Raw genomic sequence first — 19,294 nt, forward strand, 5'->3', positions numbered from 1 at the left:
GAACGTTGCATGAAATGTGTCTGGTCTTGTCTTGACATGTATTTGTAGAATGCACCCACTTTACTCCAGAGAAGAAAACCACAGTGCGATGCATTCAGCACGAGTATAATGAAATGCATGCCACTTGACCTTACACAGACATCACCCACCCGCGTCGATGGCCTATACAACAACAACTTTTCGCATCACACCAATGTATCGTAATTACTTCGTCGCATGATCTGGCCAACATCGCTTCTCGTTCCGTCTGCTTCTGCTCTTTTGACCACCTCCAAAAGCTGCTTCGTACGTTGGACCCTAACTGTGCCGGAAGCACCAGTGTCACTCTTGTCAAACCATTCCAGGATTTCTTGATACTAAGCGAACAACAGCTCGTGAGCTTCCTTTTTGCTGGGTCAGAAAGACAGTCCATCACAATGACTCACCTTGCCAGAATTGCTTGTCTCCAGACCGGCGAAAAAGAGAGGTAGAGCGACTGTACTATGAATGCAATCCGGATCTCGGCTAGTGAGATTGATCGTCATCGCTATCGTTCGGTCAATGGATCGCATTGGGCTGGGATAATTGAGGACTCGACTGAGCTGTATCACCACGCCATGATACATACATGCCAGCATGATCTCAAACCTCGTGTCATGACTGATATGCCTTTGAGGTGATCCACCATTACTGTTTGGATCATGTATTTTGTTGGCAAACCAGTCTAACCGGCTAGAGTCCAGCTTTGGTTCCAGGTTGAGGATTCTGTCGTACAAGTCGTCGCCTAGTCGCACGATTTTTCTCGCCGAGTCTACATCGTGGGCGCCCCTGGTACGCCGCAATTGGCTCTCGATGACGCAGCACTGTGCGGAGAGATACAGCATATGCAAGGGTGATGCGATACTGAAGGCTGTCGTGGTAGGTGTGTTACGCGATGTCTCATCGGCAGCTGTCACTTGATTTTCGAAGATTGCAGTACCAAGGTGGAGCGTGTATCTCGGCTCACTCAGACCGAATAAGGACGATTTCATGTCATATTGAGCCAAAATGGACGCCATCCGTTGTATCAACGGTGAATTGTTGTGATCTAGAGGACGACGGAGGAAAATCTTGTCGACTTCGTCTAATAGCGATCGCAGACGTGACAACGGCGCGCAAGTGACTGTCGCGTATTGACCATAGACCATGAATGTACAGTAGACAGCTTCAAGCTCTGTGTCAGAGTCCACCTGCACAACGTCCAAATCCTTGAAGAGTAATTCCCCGCAAAGCGTATGTTTACGTTCAGCGTACTCTAGGTGTTCTTGACGCCGTGTCGGATTCATGGGACTGGTGGCCGCCATATGCCATGCCGACCACGCCAACATCCCAGCATACAAAGCTGGACAGAAATGGCTGGCGGCGAAGAGGGAAATGTAATAATTCGTTGCAAGATGCTATGGAAGGGATGATCATGTGTGTCAGCGGAAGCAGCGATCGAGCAAAGCATCTGAAGCAAAAAAACCTACATGACGTGTAATCGCCGCATTAGATACCCGTTCGACGAAATATGTCGCAATTGACTGGTCCACGCTATCGGGTGTGACTGGGGAGCAGAATCGCCGGCGGACTGTGGGTGATTCAGAGGTGATTGCGTTCAGACTCGGGAAGAAGGCACTTTGATTATCGAATGGCGCATCCTCCTGCCCAGCAACGGGAGTTGGGAAGGACATCGCCCACGGAAAAGGATCATTGAGTCCTAGAAACAAGTCGAGGTTCAAATCATGTCCAAGAAAAGGGTCGAAGGGCTGCTGAGAGGCATCGTTGGATCCGAGGTCGAACGGGTTAGAGGTGGATGTCGACCCGAGGTCTTGACCGATTACATCGGCCGCACCAACAGGGCTGATAAAGGTCTCGAAAGATGCCCCTGCTGGGTCTGAGAGCGGTCCCTGTGTTTGCGAGTGAGGTAGGTTCGAAGGCTGCACAGTGTTGAATAGCTGATCAGGTTGTATGAGGGGATCAATTCCCAGTTGGGGAGTGCCGATATGCACAACATCTCTCCCACGCACGTTGGACAATGGGGTTGCCCAAGGTACCACATTGCTGTCATTGCTTGACGAGTGATGGAAAGCTTCCTCCGGCGATGTACCACTTTCACCTTTAGACGAGGCTGCTTCGCTGTTGGAAGTCACAGTGGTGGTGTGCCTTTGAACAGTATTGCTACTTCTTTGCCGTTTCGTTGGTGGATAATCGTTAGGCTCGCAGGTATCGATCAGCTCGGGCCATCTACAGATCCTGTTCAGACGTTCGCAATGGCCGCAAAGGGGTTTTGCGCGATCACAGCGCACGCGACGTTGTCGGCAAGTCAAACAACCTGTGCATGAAAACACCCTTAGCTTCTAGTCTCGGTTGTCTATGCGGCGGAGAGAGACTCACCATCCTTTCGTCGCCTGTGAGATGGCTGAGTATCGGTATTTCTGTCTGCGTGGGATTCCATTGATGTGCTGGTAGGTCCGTCAGCGAAATAACGATCGAGCCGAACGGATTACTAGCTATATAAACCATGCTGAAAACACTTCTGGGAACGGTAACGGCAGGATTTGGAGAAGCCCCACAATGAATTAGTCGCTTAACTCGCTTTTTTGACAGCTTATCGTCAATATTTCCACAAACGGTATGTAGGCGCGATCGAAAGAAACGAAGTCAGGTGATAAGGTGGTCATCGCTAGCATCGCGTAGTTCGTTCTCCCCAGCCCAAAAAGCTTCTGGGATAACGATTTCCAATTACTGTATATATTGCTGCAGTATCTCGATCGGAAAAGATGCCAGATGAATGGTGCATCATTGCTGGCTGCATCTCCTAGTACTAGCGCCGCAAGATGGCCGAGCTTCAAGATATCGAGCGAGTATCTTCGCGCAAGAGTCAAAACGATTTCGTCGATGTCACCGTGGCTGACTCGGGCGAATATGCCGAGTACCAAGCCCTTTGCGATCACTTCCAAGGCGCAGCCTTGAAACGACTACATGTAGGTAGTTCGCCTCTGCCCTATGCTGTTTTTTGGCTGACACTTGCATGGTCAAATCCAAAGCGAAAGACCGATTGGCGTGTCTTGCCTCCCCTCTTCGTCATTTACATGATGACTTACGTCGATCGAACGAATGTTGGTAACGCCAAGCTATTCGGTGCTCAGACAGATCTCAAGATGGATGGCACTGACTGGAATATCGGACTATCCTTACTTTGTGAGCAAAGGCCTCGCTTATCGACCGAACGATTCGTCGTGCTGACAATATACTGATTAGTCGTTACTTACGCCCTCGTTGGCCCTTTCACGAACATATTCGTCAAGAAGTACTCTGCCCGCCGGGTACTACCATTGGTCTTCTTTGGCTGCGGTGCTACCATCATTGGCGCCGGGTGCAGTGCCAACCGAGCTCAGTGGTTCATCTTGCGACTCTTACTCGGTGTCTTCGAAGCAGCTGTGTACCCTGGTTGCGTCTACTTCATGACTACCTGGTACAGTGCCGAGGTCATCACGTCTAGATGCTCCTATTTCTACCTTGGAGCCACGTGTTCTGGAGCTGTCTCCGGTCTCTTGGCGTATGGGATCGGACAGCTCGACGGACATTGGGGCTTCAGAGGTTGGAGGTGGATCTACGTCCTGGAAGGCTTCATCAGTTGCATATTGGCGTTTATAACCATATTTTGGCTTCAAAGCGATCCCCAAAAACCTCACAAGTGGTTGACCGAGCAAGAGCAACGCTTCATTGTTCTGCGGAACAAGTATTCTTACGGGAAGGACAAATCGGGAAGCAATTCTGAATTCACTCTCAAGGCTTATACCGCTGCTTTTGCTGTGAGTCCGACTCAAAGTCACCCAGCTCACATATGGCGATACTGACGCTTAAAGTGGTGTAGTCACCTCATGTCTGGGTTCTCGGATTCGCTTGGTTCTGTTACGCCGCTGCAATCTATGGATACTCCTTCACCTTACCTACCATTATCAACAATATGGGATTCACCGCGGTCAAAGCTCAAGAGCTGTCAACTCCACCATACTTCGCCGCCTTCTTCACGGTACTGATTCTAGGTATCTACTCCGACAGGCTCAAGTCAAGAGCATTGACGATCATAGTATTGTCATTCATCTCATTCGTCGGTCTCGTCATCTGTTACGCCACAGCCGGACACAAACACCTGGTCGCCTTGACCTATGTCGGCTGCATGATCGCCGCCATCGGGTTTTACCCACTCACACCGATGTTTACGGCCTGGTTCAGTGTACAGGTTGCTGGACCTACGAAAAGAGCTGCCGCCTTGAGTTGTTCCAACTTCTTCACCCAAATTGGCGGGATCGTCGGATCAAACATCTACCTTGCCAAACAAGCGCCTCGTTATCAAGCTGGATTCGGCACATCATTCGGTCTCGTACTTGTGGGAGATATAGTCATCATTGCCGCGTATTGGTGGTGGATCGGTCGAGTCAACGCCAAACGAGCCGCCATGTCGGAAGATGAGATCAGGGCAAAGTACTCTCCGGAGCAGCTGCAGGAGATGGGGGACAAATCGCCTTTCTTTGTGTACCAGCGATGATCGGTGGGCGGGGTCCACCATTATTGTGGGGGAAGCCCTCAAGGGAGGGTTGTGCTGCAAGATCTGCTTCTGGATTTTGTGTCAAGAGGGGTTGTAGAGCGTGTGATTTGCATCCCGCAAGCATTGTTGTCGATGATAGTAGCTTGCATGTATGGAGAGTGAAGCAGGCAATCTGCTGGCTGAAGGACAGAGCATTAAGACTCTAGGACCTGCCGCGGAACGTTCATAAGCATGTGGCAGGGTTGTATTTTATCGGCTTTGAAGACAACATACAGTCGGCTTACATATATACCGGTCGTTGATTCGCGATGTCATGATTATGACAGCACAGACGACCCTAGACTTCATTCAGAAAAGCAGACAACAACGAGAATTGCAGCCACACAGAAACATGATCATGAGTTTTCGATTTGAGCAGCAATTCGAGGCATAAACCACCGGAGCTATAGTATATCTGCAATCCCTTGGGGCTTTGAAAGCCATCGTGTAATTGCTGCTCCTGTTGTATACCTCAACTAGCTGCAACAACCTCGATCTGAGCCAAATGTGCGGCGAGTCGGAACCCCATTTTGTCCGCCTCCGATACAGATACGGCGCCGTCAAACCCCTTCATACCGACAACATACTCTGGGTAGCAATTACCGTACGATCCGCCCTCACATTCAACCGACCTCCTCGCATCCTCACTGCGTCAACGTCCAATGCAGCGCCAACCCCTTTGCTGTAGGCCACGTCCCAAAGGCGTGCCCTTGCCCCTCACGATGGCGAGTAGATTACCTGGCATAGAAGTAAAGAGGCGATCGATCCCCCATAGCCTCGAGCTCCTCTGGAGTATATTTGGCTCTGATTTCCTCTTCGGGCATGGCGGCTCGAGAAGCGTTGATTCGACCGACCCAGAGGTAGTAAAGAGCGGGGACAATCAGGTTACCGAAAGTCAGCAGACCAGCTGAGATCCCGAAGCCAACAGGGTATTTCGCTAGCGCGGGGCAGAAAGTCAGCTTTTTCCTCATGCGCAAGTCTGAGACTGGATATAGTATGATCATCCACTGACGAGCTTGACTGGCGAGATAGATATTTGACCCAAGCACTCCGCCTGCCTGACCGAAGAACATGGATCCTCCCAATGCAGCGGCTCGCTTGGATGCACCGGCATTGTTGAGCGCGTAGAATGTGAAGTACATGGGTGTGAGAGGGTAAAATCCGATACAAGCTATCATGCACCCGGTGTCTGTCACACCGAAAGGATTCATCGCGAGCCATTAGCCGATATCGAAAGTTATCGTACACATATTCATATCGATGCGCGGACTCACAGGTCACTGCTACGAGGTTGTGATGACCGGCAGTCGTCCAGCACATGATCAGACCACTAGAGAAAGTGCATCAGCTCCAGCCAGGCCGATATCGTGCCTCCAGTTAGAGGTAGTTGCTCACATAATTGCCACGGCAGAGGGGATCATGACCATGACGGTTCTCTGCTTGTATTTGTCCGAAAAATAACCGCAGATCCATACACTGAACACCGCCGCGATGTAAGGCGGAGCTGAGAGACCTTGAGCAGCGGCAGCTTTGTATCCCATATTGGCGATAATAGTTGGAAGAGTGAATTGGAAAGCGTAAATCCCGGTTGCGAAGGAGAGGTGACCAAAGGCAATAATCGAGAAGTGAGGGGACTATAACACGACAAGAAGCACAAATGAGCATCGGGTGGACTCTGGAACATTCATCAACGAGGATTATTCACCTTGAAGGCGGAAGCGTATGCCTTGACGTCGAATATGGAGGAGTTACCACCCTTGTCCGAGCCATATTCGAATTTAGATCTGAGCATGATAAATCGCCTTTCCTTCTCGTCTAGCCATTTTTTGGCTCGTTCCGGATTGGTCTGGAGGAAGAAGGCCAAGATGATAGCCAGCATCACACTGATGAATCCTTCGAGGACATAGATCCATCGCCAGCCTCTGTAGCCCCAATGATGGTCCAATTGACCGATCCCATAGGCGAGAAGACCAGAAATAGCACCGGAGCTACATCGAACCCCTTGTTCAGCACTGCACAGATGACATTCATGACAATGGGGCTTACACGGTTGCTGCCAGGTAGAACCAGGAAGACCGAGATGCATAGACACCGGGTGTGTACCAGATAGCTAGCACGTAGAAACTGACTCCGGGTACACCTAAGCATAGTCTTTTGTCAGAAACCTCTGGCGATACAACGCTTCGATGTTTGCCACGTACCAGCTTCGAAGAGACCGAGAACCAGTCGAAGGGCATACCACCCGGCTTTGTTGGCGACACATCCGGCAGCTATGATACTCGCTCCGCATCCGAAGAAAACTACGGTCAGGTAAATTCGAGGAGAGTACTTGTTGGCGATGGCAGCACTGAACGGAGCGAACAAAGCGAAAGAGATGACTAAGACACAGTGATTATTGCGGTGAGCGGTGTCCTTCTGCTTCTTTCCTTCGATCCTTGGATGGCCGACTTACATAACAGGGAAAGACCGATGTTCCAGTCGGTAGCATTCATACCTAGATCGGATTGCGCTCCGAAAAGCTTGGCGTTTCCGACGTTACTTCGATCGACGTAGGTCATCATGTAGATAACCATGAGGGGAGGTAGGACATGCCAATCGATTTTTCGCTATGCATCGAGTTACATGTATCTCAGTCAGACAGGTACGAACGCTGTGAAAAGATATCTGCGCATGTGCCGGAGGGCTACTTACATGCAATCTGTCGAGGGTTTTACCGGTGAAATGCTCAGACAGAGTAAGGTATTCCTGATACTCCAAAGAATGGATATCGGTATCAGCAGTCTTTGCTATTGCAAAGTCGGTCTTGTCTATCGAAGCGGTGCGCTCGAGATCTTTCAGTTCGGCCATATTCACTTGTGTGGTGTTGAAAAGAAAAATTGAGAAGGTGAAGTAGATGAAGATTCCCCCTCTATATATAACTTGTGCTCAAATGCACAGACAGCGACGTACTCGAGCACTCGAGACGATTCTTATCTTGCTTCCCTTCAGACCAGTCGCGATCGACGAATATCCAGGAGATATTTCCAACATTTCAAGATCAATTGATAAGAATATCTCCATTTCCAACTTTCTTTATTGTTCTTAAGCAGTAGACATGCTTGCTTACTGTCCTCAAAAGAGACACATATACAGATATACGAGGCAATCCTTCCGATTTCCAACTCTTCAACGCTCTGGTTTGGAAAGGTGCTGATCGTCGCGATCGCATCGACGCAAGCGATTTACCGCATTTTCTCACCCCTGAATCCAAAGTTTGGCCCGACCTGTTTTCCGGACTCCGAAGTGTGCCATGATCATTCATCATTCACCGGTCGACCTTGGCAGCGAAGCATGCATGTGATGGCTGATAGCTTCATGAAGCATGATTGGTAGACTAAACCTAAAAAGATCTGGGCAATGACGATATATCTGTTAAACCGCATAAATCCATGCGTTTGGAGTACAGTAAGACCGCAAAGATTGAATGAATCCGACCCGGCACGGGAAGTTGCAGTAGAACCCGATAAGGATCCGGGTTCACTTGCTCCATCTGCGTCTTCTTCGACGGATCGACAAGTACCATAGACCCACAGATGCATTTGCTATTAAGTAAGCCGAGGATGTATATGCTCATCCCCTTCTGGCTCTTTCACTTTGATGCCCCCATTAGCGGTATTTACGTTATCGAGATTACTGCCTAATCCCCCTGAAAAGTCTTCGTAGAAATCAGGTGTGAGACCCTATGCGAAGATCGATTAGTATTCCAGAACTTCACGTGAAGCGTCGTTCTAGCCAAGCCGACAAACTGCACTCACAGCTTTCAATCGATCAGCAGCATTGAAGGGACCTTTGATCTTGCCTCTGAAGTTGGCAAAAACCTCTTCTCGGAAGGTCGTTATCGGATCTACACCTTGTTTCTGACATCTACCTCAGAAGTCATCACCCACTGCTGTGTGCTGTCTTCGGGCTGCAGAACGCCAAGAGGAGCTGTATCGGGACTTACAGCCATGTGAACCATCTATGCCCGGTCGTCACATCTGTAAAATCGTCCTGAGATCAGCGGCCTTCCAGAAATTTGATGGTACAGGAGTATCAGTAGCAGACTTACGCGTTATTTCATCAGCGTGTATGATCTCCAAGACCCTACTACTCTCCTTGTCACCTGCTGCTTGAAGTTTTGCCAGGGTAAGGGGATTCATATCTATCCCTCTGGCTTCGGCGACAAGGTGGATGATCGCTATTCGAGCGGACAGAGAATCGGCAGTCTGTGTTGCAGATTCCCACAATCCAGCGTGTACTGCAGACACAGGATCAGGTCAATCACTCTTCCTCATATGTCACTGTCGAGGATCAGCTCACCTGTGTGAGCACCAAAGTATGATCCCAGTTCCTGACCACGATGAACCTCGTCAATCCCAAAATTTACGCCTCGAACGGGGCATTGTTGGTAACTCACGACTAATCGCCTAGCGAGTAAGGTGTAATGCTTGGCCTCATCTTCAGCAACTTTGGCCCAATCTAAGAAATACTCCACAGGCAGACGTTCCCCATTCACAGTGAAATCTGCAAATCTAGCTATTATATCCCATGCTAAATCAATAGCGTATTGTTCAATATTCGCCAGAGCATGCAACATCATGATACGCGATTTTTCCGAACCTCCTTTGCCACTGTATGGACCATCATCAGCCCGGATGTTATGCTGCATCTTATGGCAATGTGAAGGGTACTTACCGCCGAGGTGCTTTACCAGGAGCTATCATCTCTACTTCTCTAGGAGGTTCACCTAACAATCCGCCCTCTTTCTCCCTTTCCCGTTTGATCTCCCCAACACTCGGCCGTATCGACTTCAATTTCCCAGCTCGTAATCGAGTCACAGCTTCTCTCGTCAAGAGACATTTCAATTCTGGATTACTCGTCCGCAGTATCAAGTGAGCGAAACCCAATAACGAGGTTGGCAGGTCTTCAGGCAATGTAGCGGTTGAAGATGGGAAAGACGATCTGGACGTATGCTCGATGTCTTCTGATAATGAAAGACGCGATAGGGACGGCATTGGGGGATCAAGGAATTCTGTCCGAAGCGCTGGTATCAGCGATATGGCAGTACTTGACCCCAGAGGTGCGCATACCTTCGCTTACTCCTCTCATCTCGACTAGTTCCCAGTCACGTTGCGGCGCAGATGGCGAGAGGTGAGGTGCTTCGATCCATACTTCGGCTTCATCTTGTCCGCCTCGCACTTGCACCTCGTATGTACATGCTTGCAAGCCGGTAGCTAAGAAGCTTGTCAACTTCAACTCAAATGGCAATAACCCGTTAAAAATATGTATGCTTACAGCTTGATCCATCATTCAGATCTGAGTGTTGTTGTCAGCTCATACACTGACTGATGAGACGGCAACATACCAAAGTCGTATTGATGCCATGGACATACTAGAACACATTCATCAGATATACAGGACTATCTTGTTCTGATGGGCTGAGCTCACCAATGGCTTTTGTGTCCTCTATATCCTCGATTTCGGCATGACTCAGCGGCGCTCCCAGGTGAGGACATGTCTCTTCCATGCAGTACAGCTCCGGAGCTTTCCATGATGGTCCCGCTGGCTCTTGCACGGTATTGCTGTCCTCAGGCTTGTTGATGCGGAACAAGAGAAGGCGATGGTATATGACTGGAGGCTCGAGCGTGCGGAGGGACAGGTGGAATCGCGTGTGGGAGAACGTTGCCTGTAACGAGCATACGCTATCGAGGCGGAGCTCAGCCGTACATAATACCTCTGCATGAAGCTCACGTACCGTATGAAGGATCTCATCGCCGCCATCGTACTCTGCCAGAGCTGAATAGACTCTTTAGATATGTCAATCACCAAGATCCATCTGCATTTCGACCGTCCTTCGCGTCAACAATCTTTGAACATTTTGCCATTCAGGCACCATTTTACCAGTCCCCGAGCGTAATCTAAATGTGAAGCTATCTTTCAACTGACTTGTATTCAACATGGAATTCACCAACAACAACATCCTCGTTCCGCGCTCTCTCTTCTCTAGCTTCTTCACGTACTCAAAGGACGAATGACAGATACCTGCCCGCGTATGTCCCATTCTGAAGAATACCCATAAAGTCACGCAACTGTCGGAAGATCAAGTCACCTCTCGTCTGCTTCGATGTCAGGATACGCTTCAACCTCGGCATCCTTGATTCCCGGCCCTTCGCGACAACGGTATGTGGAAAACCAGACACTCTGTGGGGCAAGATAATTAACACTGATCTTGCTGTTCATCTTCGCTAGACTTACAGGCTCGTGGCAGCCTTTACCATATATCCATTCCGGATTCTGCATATACCCCTACCAGCCTGATGGATCCCCTCCACCTACACCGGCGACGGCGACGGACGATCAAAGGAGTCAAGCCAACCGGAATCGATTCTCGTGGAGTGGAATACGGAACAGCGGAGACGATCAAGAAGAAGGTAGGAGCAACGCCCACGAAGTACCGCTAGATATTGGGGACGAATTTTTCGCATTCGAGGAATACAGATGTAGCCTGGACGAAGATGGAAGAGGAGATCTGTGGTATCGAGGGTAAGACATTTCAACACGGTGTCGGCTCGACGATAGCTGATTTGTTTCCCAGATATGTGGTGCAAGCGGTCTCTCTACCATCGCTTGCTCCATTGTCATCCTCTTCACATTCGGCTTCATACCCTCGTCCCGAACCATCGGTCTTGATAGGTATCTTCCCAGCCGCAGCCGTTCACATACGGCCGGGGGCCTCGAACGATAATGGTGAACTCTCTGTAGCCTATGAGAGAGCGATCAAAGCAGCCGAAGAGAACGCGCGAAATGCTAATCCGAGCTGGGTAGGGGAGATGGATACCGTCAAAGAAGAGGAAGAAGGAGAAGGTTATGCGGTGTCTAGTCCGCAGAGGCAGCAGGATCTGGAGAAAGATGTTGTTGAAGTGGGAAATCTGAACGGAGAAGCGTCGAATAATAATAAGCTCCAGAGAAGACCTTCTTCAGGCAAGAAGGACGGTCTGCGGACGAATAGGCCTAAATCTCTCATACTGGAATCGAAGCTGGCTCAAATGGAGGAAGACAAAGAACAACCGCCTCTGCCCAAGCTAACCGCTGGAGACTCGACCATAGCGGGTCAACAATGGCCTCTGGTGGATGAAATCGCTTGTGCTATCCGAGAATGGTATGGTGTAAGTGTGTCATTCGACTTCGGTCTTTTCGTCTAGCTAACGTGGGTGTGATAGCGGCTGCCTACGTATCTGGCCAATCGAGAGTACCGCCTGTTCAGTACCGTTATGCAGCATATCGATGCCTTATTTCTCGGTCGACGTCAACTCTTGTCCCAGACTTTGAGCGGAGACGAGCTTGTGCGGATACGGCGAGAATGTGTATCCCGGCTGGTCAAGTGCAATGTCGCGCAAGGGTTGGAAGTGATAGTCAGAAGTCTGGAAGACGGGAGTGTCATGGTGGTGGATAAGGAAAGAGCCTATGCAGGGGCAAGTTGGGTCGGCGGGATAGCTTGTTACGTATACCAAGTACAGGTGAGCTAAGTCGCAAGATCTTGCACAAGATCTTTTCTGACGGTTTGTTTAGCTTGCATATATCGACTTGATACCTCTTGACAACCTCTTCGGCAAGTCACCGAGCTTGATCGATCCTCGTCCATTACTGCCTTCAGCCCAGCCATTCTCGCTCATCGACGCTACGGCTACCAGCCGATCTGCGGCAGCCCTCGGCTCCTACTACCACTGTTTACTGGATGTCCGGGCGTTCATAGCCAACCCTTGTGCCCCAGGAGAAACAGCCGAACTATATTTCTCGCTCTACAACAAAGCTGAAAGTCGTTTTGTCACTGAGGAATTTTGCTTGATACTCAATCATCTCGGTAGTCCTGCTCGAGATGGTGAACAGCGGTTAGGAAGGCTACGAACGCTATTTGTCGACTTGAAGCTAGATGATCTTGCCCATGACATATACCTGGTCTGTCGGATCGTGCGGAATGGAAGCATGAGGATGAGGCAAGAAAGTGGGTCCATGGCAGTGCGCCCTGTTGCTGGCAGACGTACAAGCTTGTATGGTATATCGGAAGGGAAGACTGCCCACAACAATCCATCCATGCTGGGAACCCTCACCGATGATAGCTTCTCCATCACATCAGGATACGGCGGACAACGCGCACCGACGATCGATACGACTTATACGGCTAACGGGCATTCCGATTCGGTGGAAGGCAAACCACTCTTTCGTCGACCGATGGGTTGCGCTGTACTAGAATTACCTGCGCTTAGCAGATTGCTCGCTGAAGGGTCGGAGAAGGTTGGTACCGGAGTAGAATTCCAGGTGCCTATCTATCTTCCTAAAGATGAAGCTACCTTTGCTACTCTGCACGAAAATATCATACATAGTCGAGTGAAGGAATACGTGACTTCACCTGGGTGAGCTTCTCCCTCTTGATCCGTCGAAAAGAATACAGCTTACAACCAACAGAGCGGAAACTATCGCCCTCAGTTTGAAGATTTTCCAGGGACCAACCTCCCAGGTCATTCGCGAAAACCCCTCTCTGCTGAGAGATATTCCACTCTCAGCTCGACTCGGCTTCCCAGATGTTGTGTATCCGGGTACCGTCCGAAATGATCTCTACGTGAAGCTTTGGTCAGCCGTCTTCACTCCTGCACCCACAAGCTCAGGTGGCTCGATACGAGTTCGGAAATCAGTGATACCGACCGTCCATGGTGATGTCCAAGTTACCATCGAAGTTCGTCGTGGCGACGGTCAGGTTGTCTCCGACGCTCTAGTCGCTGGTGGCTGTGGCGAGCCTCCGATGGCACAATACAATTCTCTGGTCTTCCATCGAAATGACAAACCTACCTTCGGTGAACTGGTCAAGATCTCATTGTCGACATCAGCGCATGCAGAAGGCTATCACCTGTTCCTTACATTCCGGTATAAAGGCAAAGATCGTCACCGCAACCATTCAGACTCCATAGATCTAGAGCCAGCGTTCGCTTTCGCCTATCTACCTCTGGCTAGCGGTACAACCTGCATACAAGATGGAGATCACGAGCTTATGCTGTACAGAAGCGAGAGGGATATGCAGGTCACACCGAACATATATTACGAAGTCCCGGCCCTGGCGCAACAAGACACTGATGCTCTTCCTGCCCCGCCCACCAAATCCCTTATTCCACTTCGAGACCGGGTCACACTTCGCACATACCTATGCTCAAGTTTGCAAACCCAAGATGATACGCTTCGAGCATTATTCGTGTGGCATAGCTCTGGCGGCGGAGATGTCGACGTTCTCTGTGCAAATCTCAAGCTGTTCAATTTCGTATCCGAAGATGAAATTGCTAAATTCGTTCCATCCATATTGAATGCCCTTTTTGCCATTTTGATATCTGGATTAGGCGATCGTCAAGACGAAGTAGAAACATTGATTTTCAAATCACTCATCAAGGTCTTAGCAATGAATGCCGATCGACGATTCCCCAATTTCAAGAACGTTTTCAGCATATACCTCGACAGTCAGTTCGACTACCCCTCTTCGGCCTTTCACTTGTTGAGGTGTATGCAGAACGTCATGTCAAGACCAAGTACCATCGAATATCGCTCATTCTTGAAAGTCTGGCATCTGTTCTTCAGATTTATTATCAAAGCTAGAGAGAACGATAGATCGCAGGCACCAGGATTACTGGACAGCGTTTCGATCGAAACGGAAAGCGAATTCAGGATGCAGACGAAGGGAATCCTAGAGGAAATCAACAACTTGATGCGATCGAGCGAGAAGCAGTTGATTGGTACGCAGACCCTGGCTGTTCAGCATTATAGTGATATTCTGCCGGATCTAGCAAGAATATTCCAGCCTTTGGAAATATCGGAAATTATCATTGATTTTCTGGAAACTTTAACCTTTTCTACAGGAAGTATAGCTTTATACAAGCTATTGTTGATTCTTCAGGTGGTGAAGAATGTGTTTGAATCGTCCGAATCGAGGTCTTTGCTTGTACCTGCTATCATTAGATGGGTTAAACCCCATCTCGGAACCTTTGATGAGCTGAGATCGGTCGGCAAGGATGATAGTCAGATAACGAGGGATGGAAAGCGGGTCAGATGGCTGGAATGCAATCGTTTGGCTGTCACCGTAAGTTTCCTCATCCGTCAAGTCTAAAACTTTTACTGACCACCGAACCGTCAGGTCATCGCTTGGACAGTCAATAAGCTGCAAGAATGGCTTGACTCACCGTTGATCAAGGATGACAATACATTGCGGATCCAGGAAGAAGATAATATCGAATATTGTTTGACTCTTCTACCGTCGTAAGTGATTAAGCGTTCTGGATCCGTCCGTGGCATGCTGACAGGTGCTTATGGCAGCCTTTATGAGTCTTACTTCGAGCTCTCAAACGCCAAGACGCATTCTGCGCTGAATCGACAAAGATCCTCAGCAACGTCGACCATATGGAAGTCCACTCCCGACGTGTTCCCTTCTACCCATCCATTCGCCCTCATCTCGGATATACCCCCTCCTTCCCTCCTCGAGCGCCAACAGAACGCAGCACAAGATGCTCTTCCCTCATCGGAGACATTCAATTCTGGTCTTGCAGAAACAGCAGTCGTAATACTCACTCTGGTCTTGGCCTCGCCTCGACCGAATATAACAAGATGGCTTAACGAAGTACTGGACATCGAAGGTGTATCTTCCCTCAGCGATACCTTGAAGATGACGTTCAAGTTTTGTCGATCAGTAATTGCGTTTGAAGCTTTCCCGAAAACTTGGTTGACATTGTCCTTGATGTCGTTCTCTTCGATCCTCAAATTCCTGACGACTTTGACACCTATTCTGGAATCAGAAAACTTCATACCCAAGATGGACGATGCCAATCTGTTCGACTCGGCCCTCTGGACTGGACTCTTCGAACTGCTTTGCGAATTCCTCGGAAGCGAGGAGTTGGTCTTGGAGGATATGAGCCAACAGCGTAGAAGGGCAGAGTGGATCATCGTAGGAGACCTGCGGGACGAGGGCTCGATCTTGTTGACTAGGCTGTGGAACGCTATTGGTTGGCCAGTCGATGGAGTTCAAGCGGACGGTACGGAGTTGAGATACGGTGGAGTGAGCATCTTCCCCTTCTATTCTCCTCCTTCCTTCCTGACACCTGCTCTGCTCCACTCGCCTATTGGTTCTTTGCGAGTATGCGACTCTCTGCCCGATGTAAGGGGTAAGAGTAACAGCTAATTCCCGTTGTGACTTGATGATAGTACCAGACTCGATTCACCGGGTTGGCCGAAAGTATACTTGGACTCTGCTTATCGAGTCATGATGCCATGTGCGAAGCCGCTGTGGAGATTCTTTTCTCCATGATATATGCGGAGTACGTCATTGAAGGGAAATTCGATACAATCGAGACCGAGATATTCGTCAAACTCGATAAGCTTGTAAGTTTTGTGGAAAGTCCGACGTCCTGGATCGTAGGTCAGACTGCTCACACGGTCTTCGCGTACGCCTATCTTATAGTTCGCCTCCAAGTCTACCTCCTCGTCGAGTGATCCTACTATGCGAGCATACTTCATAGCGCAGCTCCGAGCGGTATTCGAATCGACTCCGACTATAGACGCAGCTTTCGAAGAGAAAGTGACGATCTTCCTAGATGAAATCGAACTGTTTATCGACCTGCTACTTTCCCTTCGGGACATACCTGAAGACCCCGAATGGTCCGATGAGAAAAGCCAAGCTATTTATCGAGTCATGTCTTTCGTCGAGAGGATAGGCAGGAACGACCTGTATACCAGGTTCATCCATCAACTAATCGCTATCGCTGTAGAAAGCAAGAATTGGTTATCTGCTGGATTGGCTATCACGCTCCATGCGAGAACATACGATTGGTCTTTGGATGACGGCTTGTTGGAGGAATTCAGAGAAGGCGCGATCAAATTACCGGCTCAGACCCCTTTCGAGCGGAGAGAGGCATTGCACTACCATGCTATCGAATATTTCGGTATGTCTACTTCCACTGACCCGTTCTTTTTCCTTTGGAGGAAAGGCATGGGCAACGCTCACCGTAGATGTATGGACATCGTAGCCGAATCAGAGGAATATGAGTACGCTCTCGAACTGTGTCAAGAGCTGGTTGCTCAGCACCAGAAATTGACCTTCGATGTGGCTAAATTGACGGAGCTGCTGAATTACCAAGCTGCTTTGTGGGAACGGATCAGTATAGGTAGCAGAGCTAAGCCTGGGTATTTCAGAGTTGTAAGTCTCGAACCGCTTCTGTCCGAAATCCAAGTCCTGCATACGGTTGAGCTAACGCTATCTTGGTGTATCTAGGCTTATTTTGGGGAAGTTGGACCGCTAAATCAAGGGAAAGATCTTGTATTTAAAGGTCAACCATGGCAAAGGTATTCCGAATTGTCAGTCGGCCTTCCTGCTTTTTCCTTTCTTTTTCCTAACCTCTTATGATTGATGACCAGACGAGGGAAGTTAAAGCTGATACATGATGGTCATATTGAATTAGCTGCGATGCTCTACAACTCAAATACCCACAAGCCACTATTCACCGATCAAAGATCCCTCCTTCGACGTCCATACAACAGTCCACTGAACCGCTTATATGGGTCACACCTCTTGCGCCGGAACCGGATCTTACGAAACCGATTTTCAGCGATAGAGTCTCGGAGAACGTCAGCTCGTATTTCCGATCTCATCGAATCAAGGACTTTTCAAGCTTCAGACCCTATATGCGAGATCAGAATGAGCATGAGGTGGTTCTGACGTGGACGGAGAAGACGGTTCTGACAAGTGAGTGAAAGATTTCTTGTTCTGTCATCCACCAAGCTCCCTTCTTTTCCGCTTCCTATTTATCGTTTTCAGGGGGCGGATCCAAATTTCCGACCTTGTGTCTTGTCGATCTTTGATGTAATGCGAGACCGACGTGAGCTTCAAGCTGATGATGTATCTTCGACCTACAGCTAAGGAGGAATTACCTGGGATACTGAATCGGAGTGAAATCGTTCAAATTCGATATGAGCAGATTCCTCCTGTCAATATGGCCATTATGGAGGTTGAGAAAGCTACCAAAACCCTTCAACGGCTGAGCAAAGGCAAGAATGGCCAATTGCCCGAGTGAGTGACTAATCCGTTCATCCATAGACAAGAGACAACCTAAGTTTTCGAGCTGATCTTGGGATCACTTGCTGTTCAGATCGAAATTGCTTGGAACGGCTATAAACGGAGCAGTCGACTCACCTGTCAGCGGGGGAGTTAAGACTTATCGCAAGGTGGGTCGAATCCTCTCCGGACATAACCGAGAACCTCATTACGTTCAAACAGACAGCTGATGATTGTCGATCGTGTTTCAGGTCTTCTTTGATGGCACATATGTCGAAAAACATCCGGAGTTCAGTGCTGCTCTTGATCAACTAAGATTGGGCATCCTGGAGTACGTCAAGACTGTTCAAGATAGTTTGAAGATACATAAGATTGTTTGTAAAGATATGGCATTCCATGAAGCTCTAAAATCTCGTGCGTTCATGCTTCCCTTACCGCTTGCTGTTCTCCGCAATTCATGTGCTATCGCATGGAAATCGCTGACATTGATCTATTTTTCAATACTTTTCAGAATTCTACAAGACCTTCTCTGACGAAATATCACTCTTACCTCGACCATCCGAAACTTCTTCGCTTTCTCTCGACGAGCCCAAATCTCACCTTACAGCCGCAAGATACACTTCTCCGCCTAATCATCCTTTACCTGCTTTACCGACTCACGTGGACTCGCCCGCAATTTCAACGTGGTCTTCCGGGTCACCCGCTTTGTCCGGTTCCTACAGATTACCTCGACTGAAACTTGGCCCTTCGTCTAACCCTAATCAAGGGGTGATGCCAACTTCCATGTCCATACATACGGCATCCGTAACGGGTACAGGTACGGGTACAGGAGCAACTAGTTCGCCTAGAGATAGTATAAACACTACGAGGAATAGTCAAAATCTTACACCTACGCCTGTATTGACTCAACACTCGACGTTGCAGAATAGCGGTAGTTTGCGATCATCGACGACGAATCGAACCGGTAGTATAATTGGCACCGGGACTGGCACAGGACCAGCTTCGGCCTCTGTTTCAGGAGAAAGAGAAAGAGGTAGTATAAGAAAGACACCATCGGAGAAAAGATTAAGTTGGAATAGTTATAGTTCGACTGGGCTGAGTCGAGCTATGTCAATGGTCGGTTTCAACTCGGCAGGAAGGAATGGGAATGGGAATGGAAATGGGAAGGAACCGAGTGAGATTGGCACGGTCGATGAAGAATACACTGATCACCCGAACGGGGCTCGAACGCAAAATCAAGCGCAAACTTATAATCAAACCCAGCCCTATGGTGATAGGCGAGGTCAATACGATACTACTGGTGCTACTGCTAGTGTGCGTGAGGATAATGCGTCGATTCTTGAGAATGGTAATGGTAGTGCAAGTGGCAATGGGAGAAAGGAGAAAGTTAGTGGGTTGAAGAGGTTTGGAAGTCTGATTAGACGGGATAAGTAGGTGAAGTGCTAGTGTTGTGATGGGCGATATCAATCGTACGGCTGTCAGTTTTCTGTAGAAGATCTCGAAACGGAGAAGGATGACAAGATACGATGTTATACGATCTTATAATGATGATGCCCTTTTTCTATCTCTCTGATATCGTGCTTGATCTAATCGTTAGATATCTTGAT

At 48.9% G+C, this 19,294-nt stretch overlaps 5 protein-coding genes across 5 annotated transcripts; 2 read left to right on the top strand and 3 right to left on the bottom strand.

Moving 5' to 3' along the window:
• Positions 1-185: 185 nt before the first annotated feature.
• On the bottom strand, positions 186-2,455 carry I303_107280 (uncharacterized protein; the record flags this gene model as incomplete). Its single annotated transcript, XM_018409963.1, has 6 exons — positions 186-356; positions 426-526; positions 608-1,415; positions 1,488-1,955; positions 2,028-2,332; positions 2,395-2,455. 6 exons carry the CDS (start codon positions 2,453-2,455, stop codon positions 186-188), a joined length of 1,914 nt encoding a protein of 637 aa, XP_018260966.1.
• A 382-nt stretch (positions 2,456-2,837) lies between these two features.
• I303_107281 (uncharacterized protein) lies at positions 2,838-4,552 on the top strand (the record flags this gene model as incomplete). Its single annotated transcript, XM_018409964.1, has 4 exons — positions 2,838-2,984; positions 3,048-3,201; positions 3,262-3,815; positions 3,878-4,552. The coding sequence occupies 4 exons, from the start codon at positions 2,838-2,840 to the stop codon at positions 4,550-4,552; spliced, it is 1,530 nt and encodes a 509-aa protein (XP_018260967.1).
• Positions 4,553-5,325: 773 nt separating this feature from the next.
• Positions 5,326-7,438, bottom strand: I303_107282 (uncharacterized protein; the record flags this gene model as incomplete). The annotated part of the gene is made up of 9 exons (XM_065969537.1): positions 5,326-5,528; positions 5,604-5,780; positions 5,866-5,921; positions 5,987-6,225; positions 6,297-6,579; positions 6,638-6,731; positions 6,793-6,969; positions 7,044-7,197; positions 7,283-7,438. 9 exons carry the CDS (start codon positions 7,436-7,438, stop codon positions 5,326-5,328), a joined length of 1,539 nt encoding a protein of 512 aa, XP_065825609.1.
• Positions 7,439-8,175: 737 nt separating this feature from the next.
• On the bottom strand, positions 8,176-10,390 carry I303_107283 (uncharacterized protein; the record flags this gene model as incomplete). The annotated part of the gene is made up of 12 exons (XM_018409966.1): positions 8,176-8,310; positions 8,386-8,494; positions 8,574-8,607; positions 8,679-8,867; positions 8,930-8,960; positions 9,027-9,240; positions 9,305-9,641; positions 9,700-9,843; positions 9,905-9,925; positions 9,975-10,001; positions 10,058-10,311; positions 10,365-10,390. 12 exons carry the CDS (start codon positions 10,388-10,390, stop codon positions 8,176-8,178), a joined length of 1,521 nt encoding a protein of 506 aa, XP_018260969.1.
• Positions 10,391-10,733: 343 nt separating this feature from the next.
• I303_107284 (uncharacterized protein) lies at positions 10,734-19,121 on the top strand (the record flags this gene model as incomplete). Its single annotated transcript, XM_065969538.1, has 17 exons — positions 10,734-10,789; positions 10,859-11,152; positions 11,205-11,775; positions 11,830-12,126; positions 12,179-13,020; positions 13,073-14,726; positions 14,781-14,902; positions 14,960-15,695; positions 15,842-16,018; positions 16,098-16,578; positions 16,663-16,832; positions 16,908-16,990; positions 17,095-17,378; positions 17,549-17,702; positions 17,782-17,857; positions 17,939-18,101; positions 18,199-19,121. The coding sequence occupies 17 exons, from the start codon at positions 10,734-10,736 to the stop codon at positions 19,119-19,121; spliced, it is 7,083 nt and encodes a 2,360-aa protein (XP_065825610.1).
• Positions 19,122-19,294: the final 173 nt, after the last annotated feature.

This window comes from Kwoniella dejecticola, chromosome 9 (assembly GCF_000512565.2).
Source record: "Kwoniella dejecticola CBS 10117 chromosome 9, complete sequence".
NCBI classification, from domain to species: domain Eukaryota; kingdom Fungi; phylum Basidiomycota; class Tremellomycetes; order Tremellales; family Cryptococcaceae; genus Kwoniella; species Kwoniella dejecticola.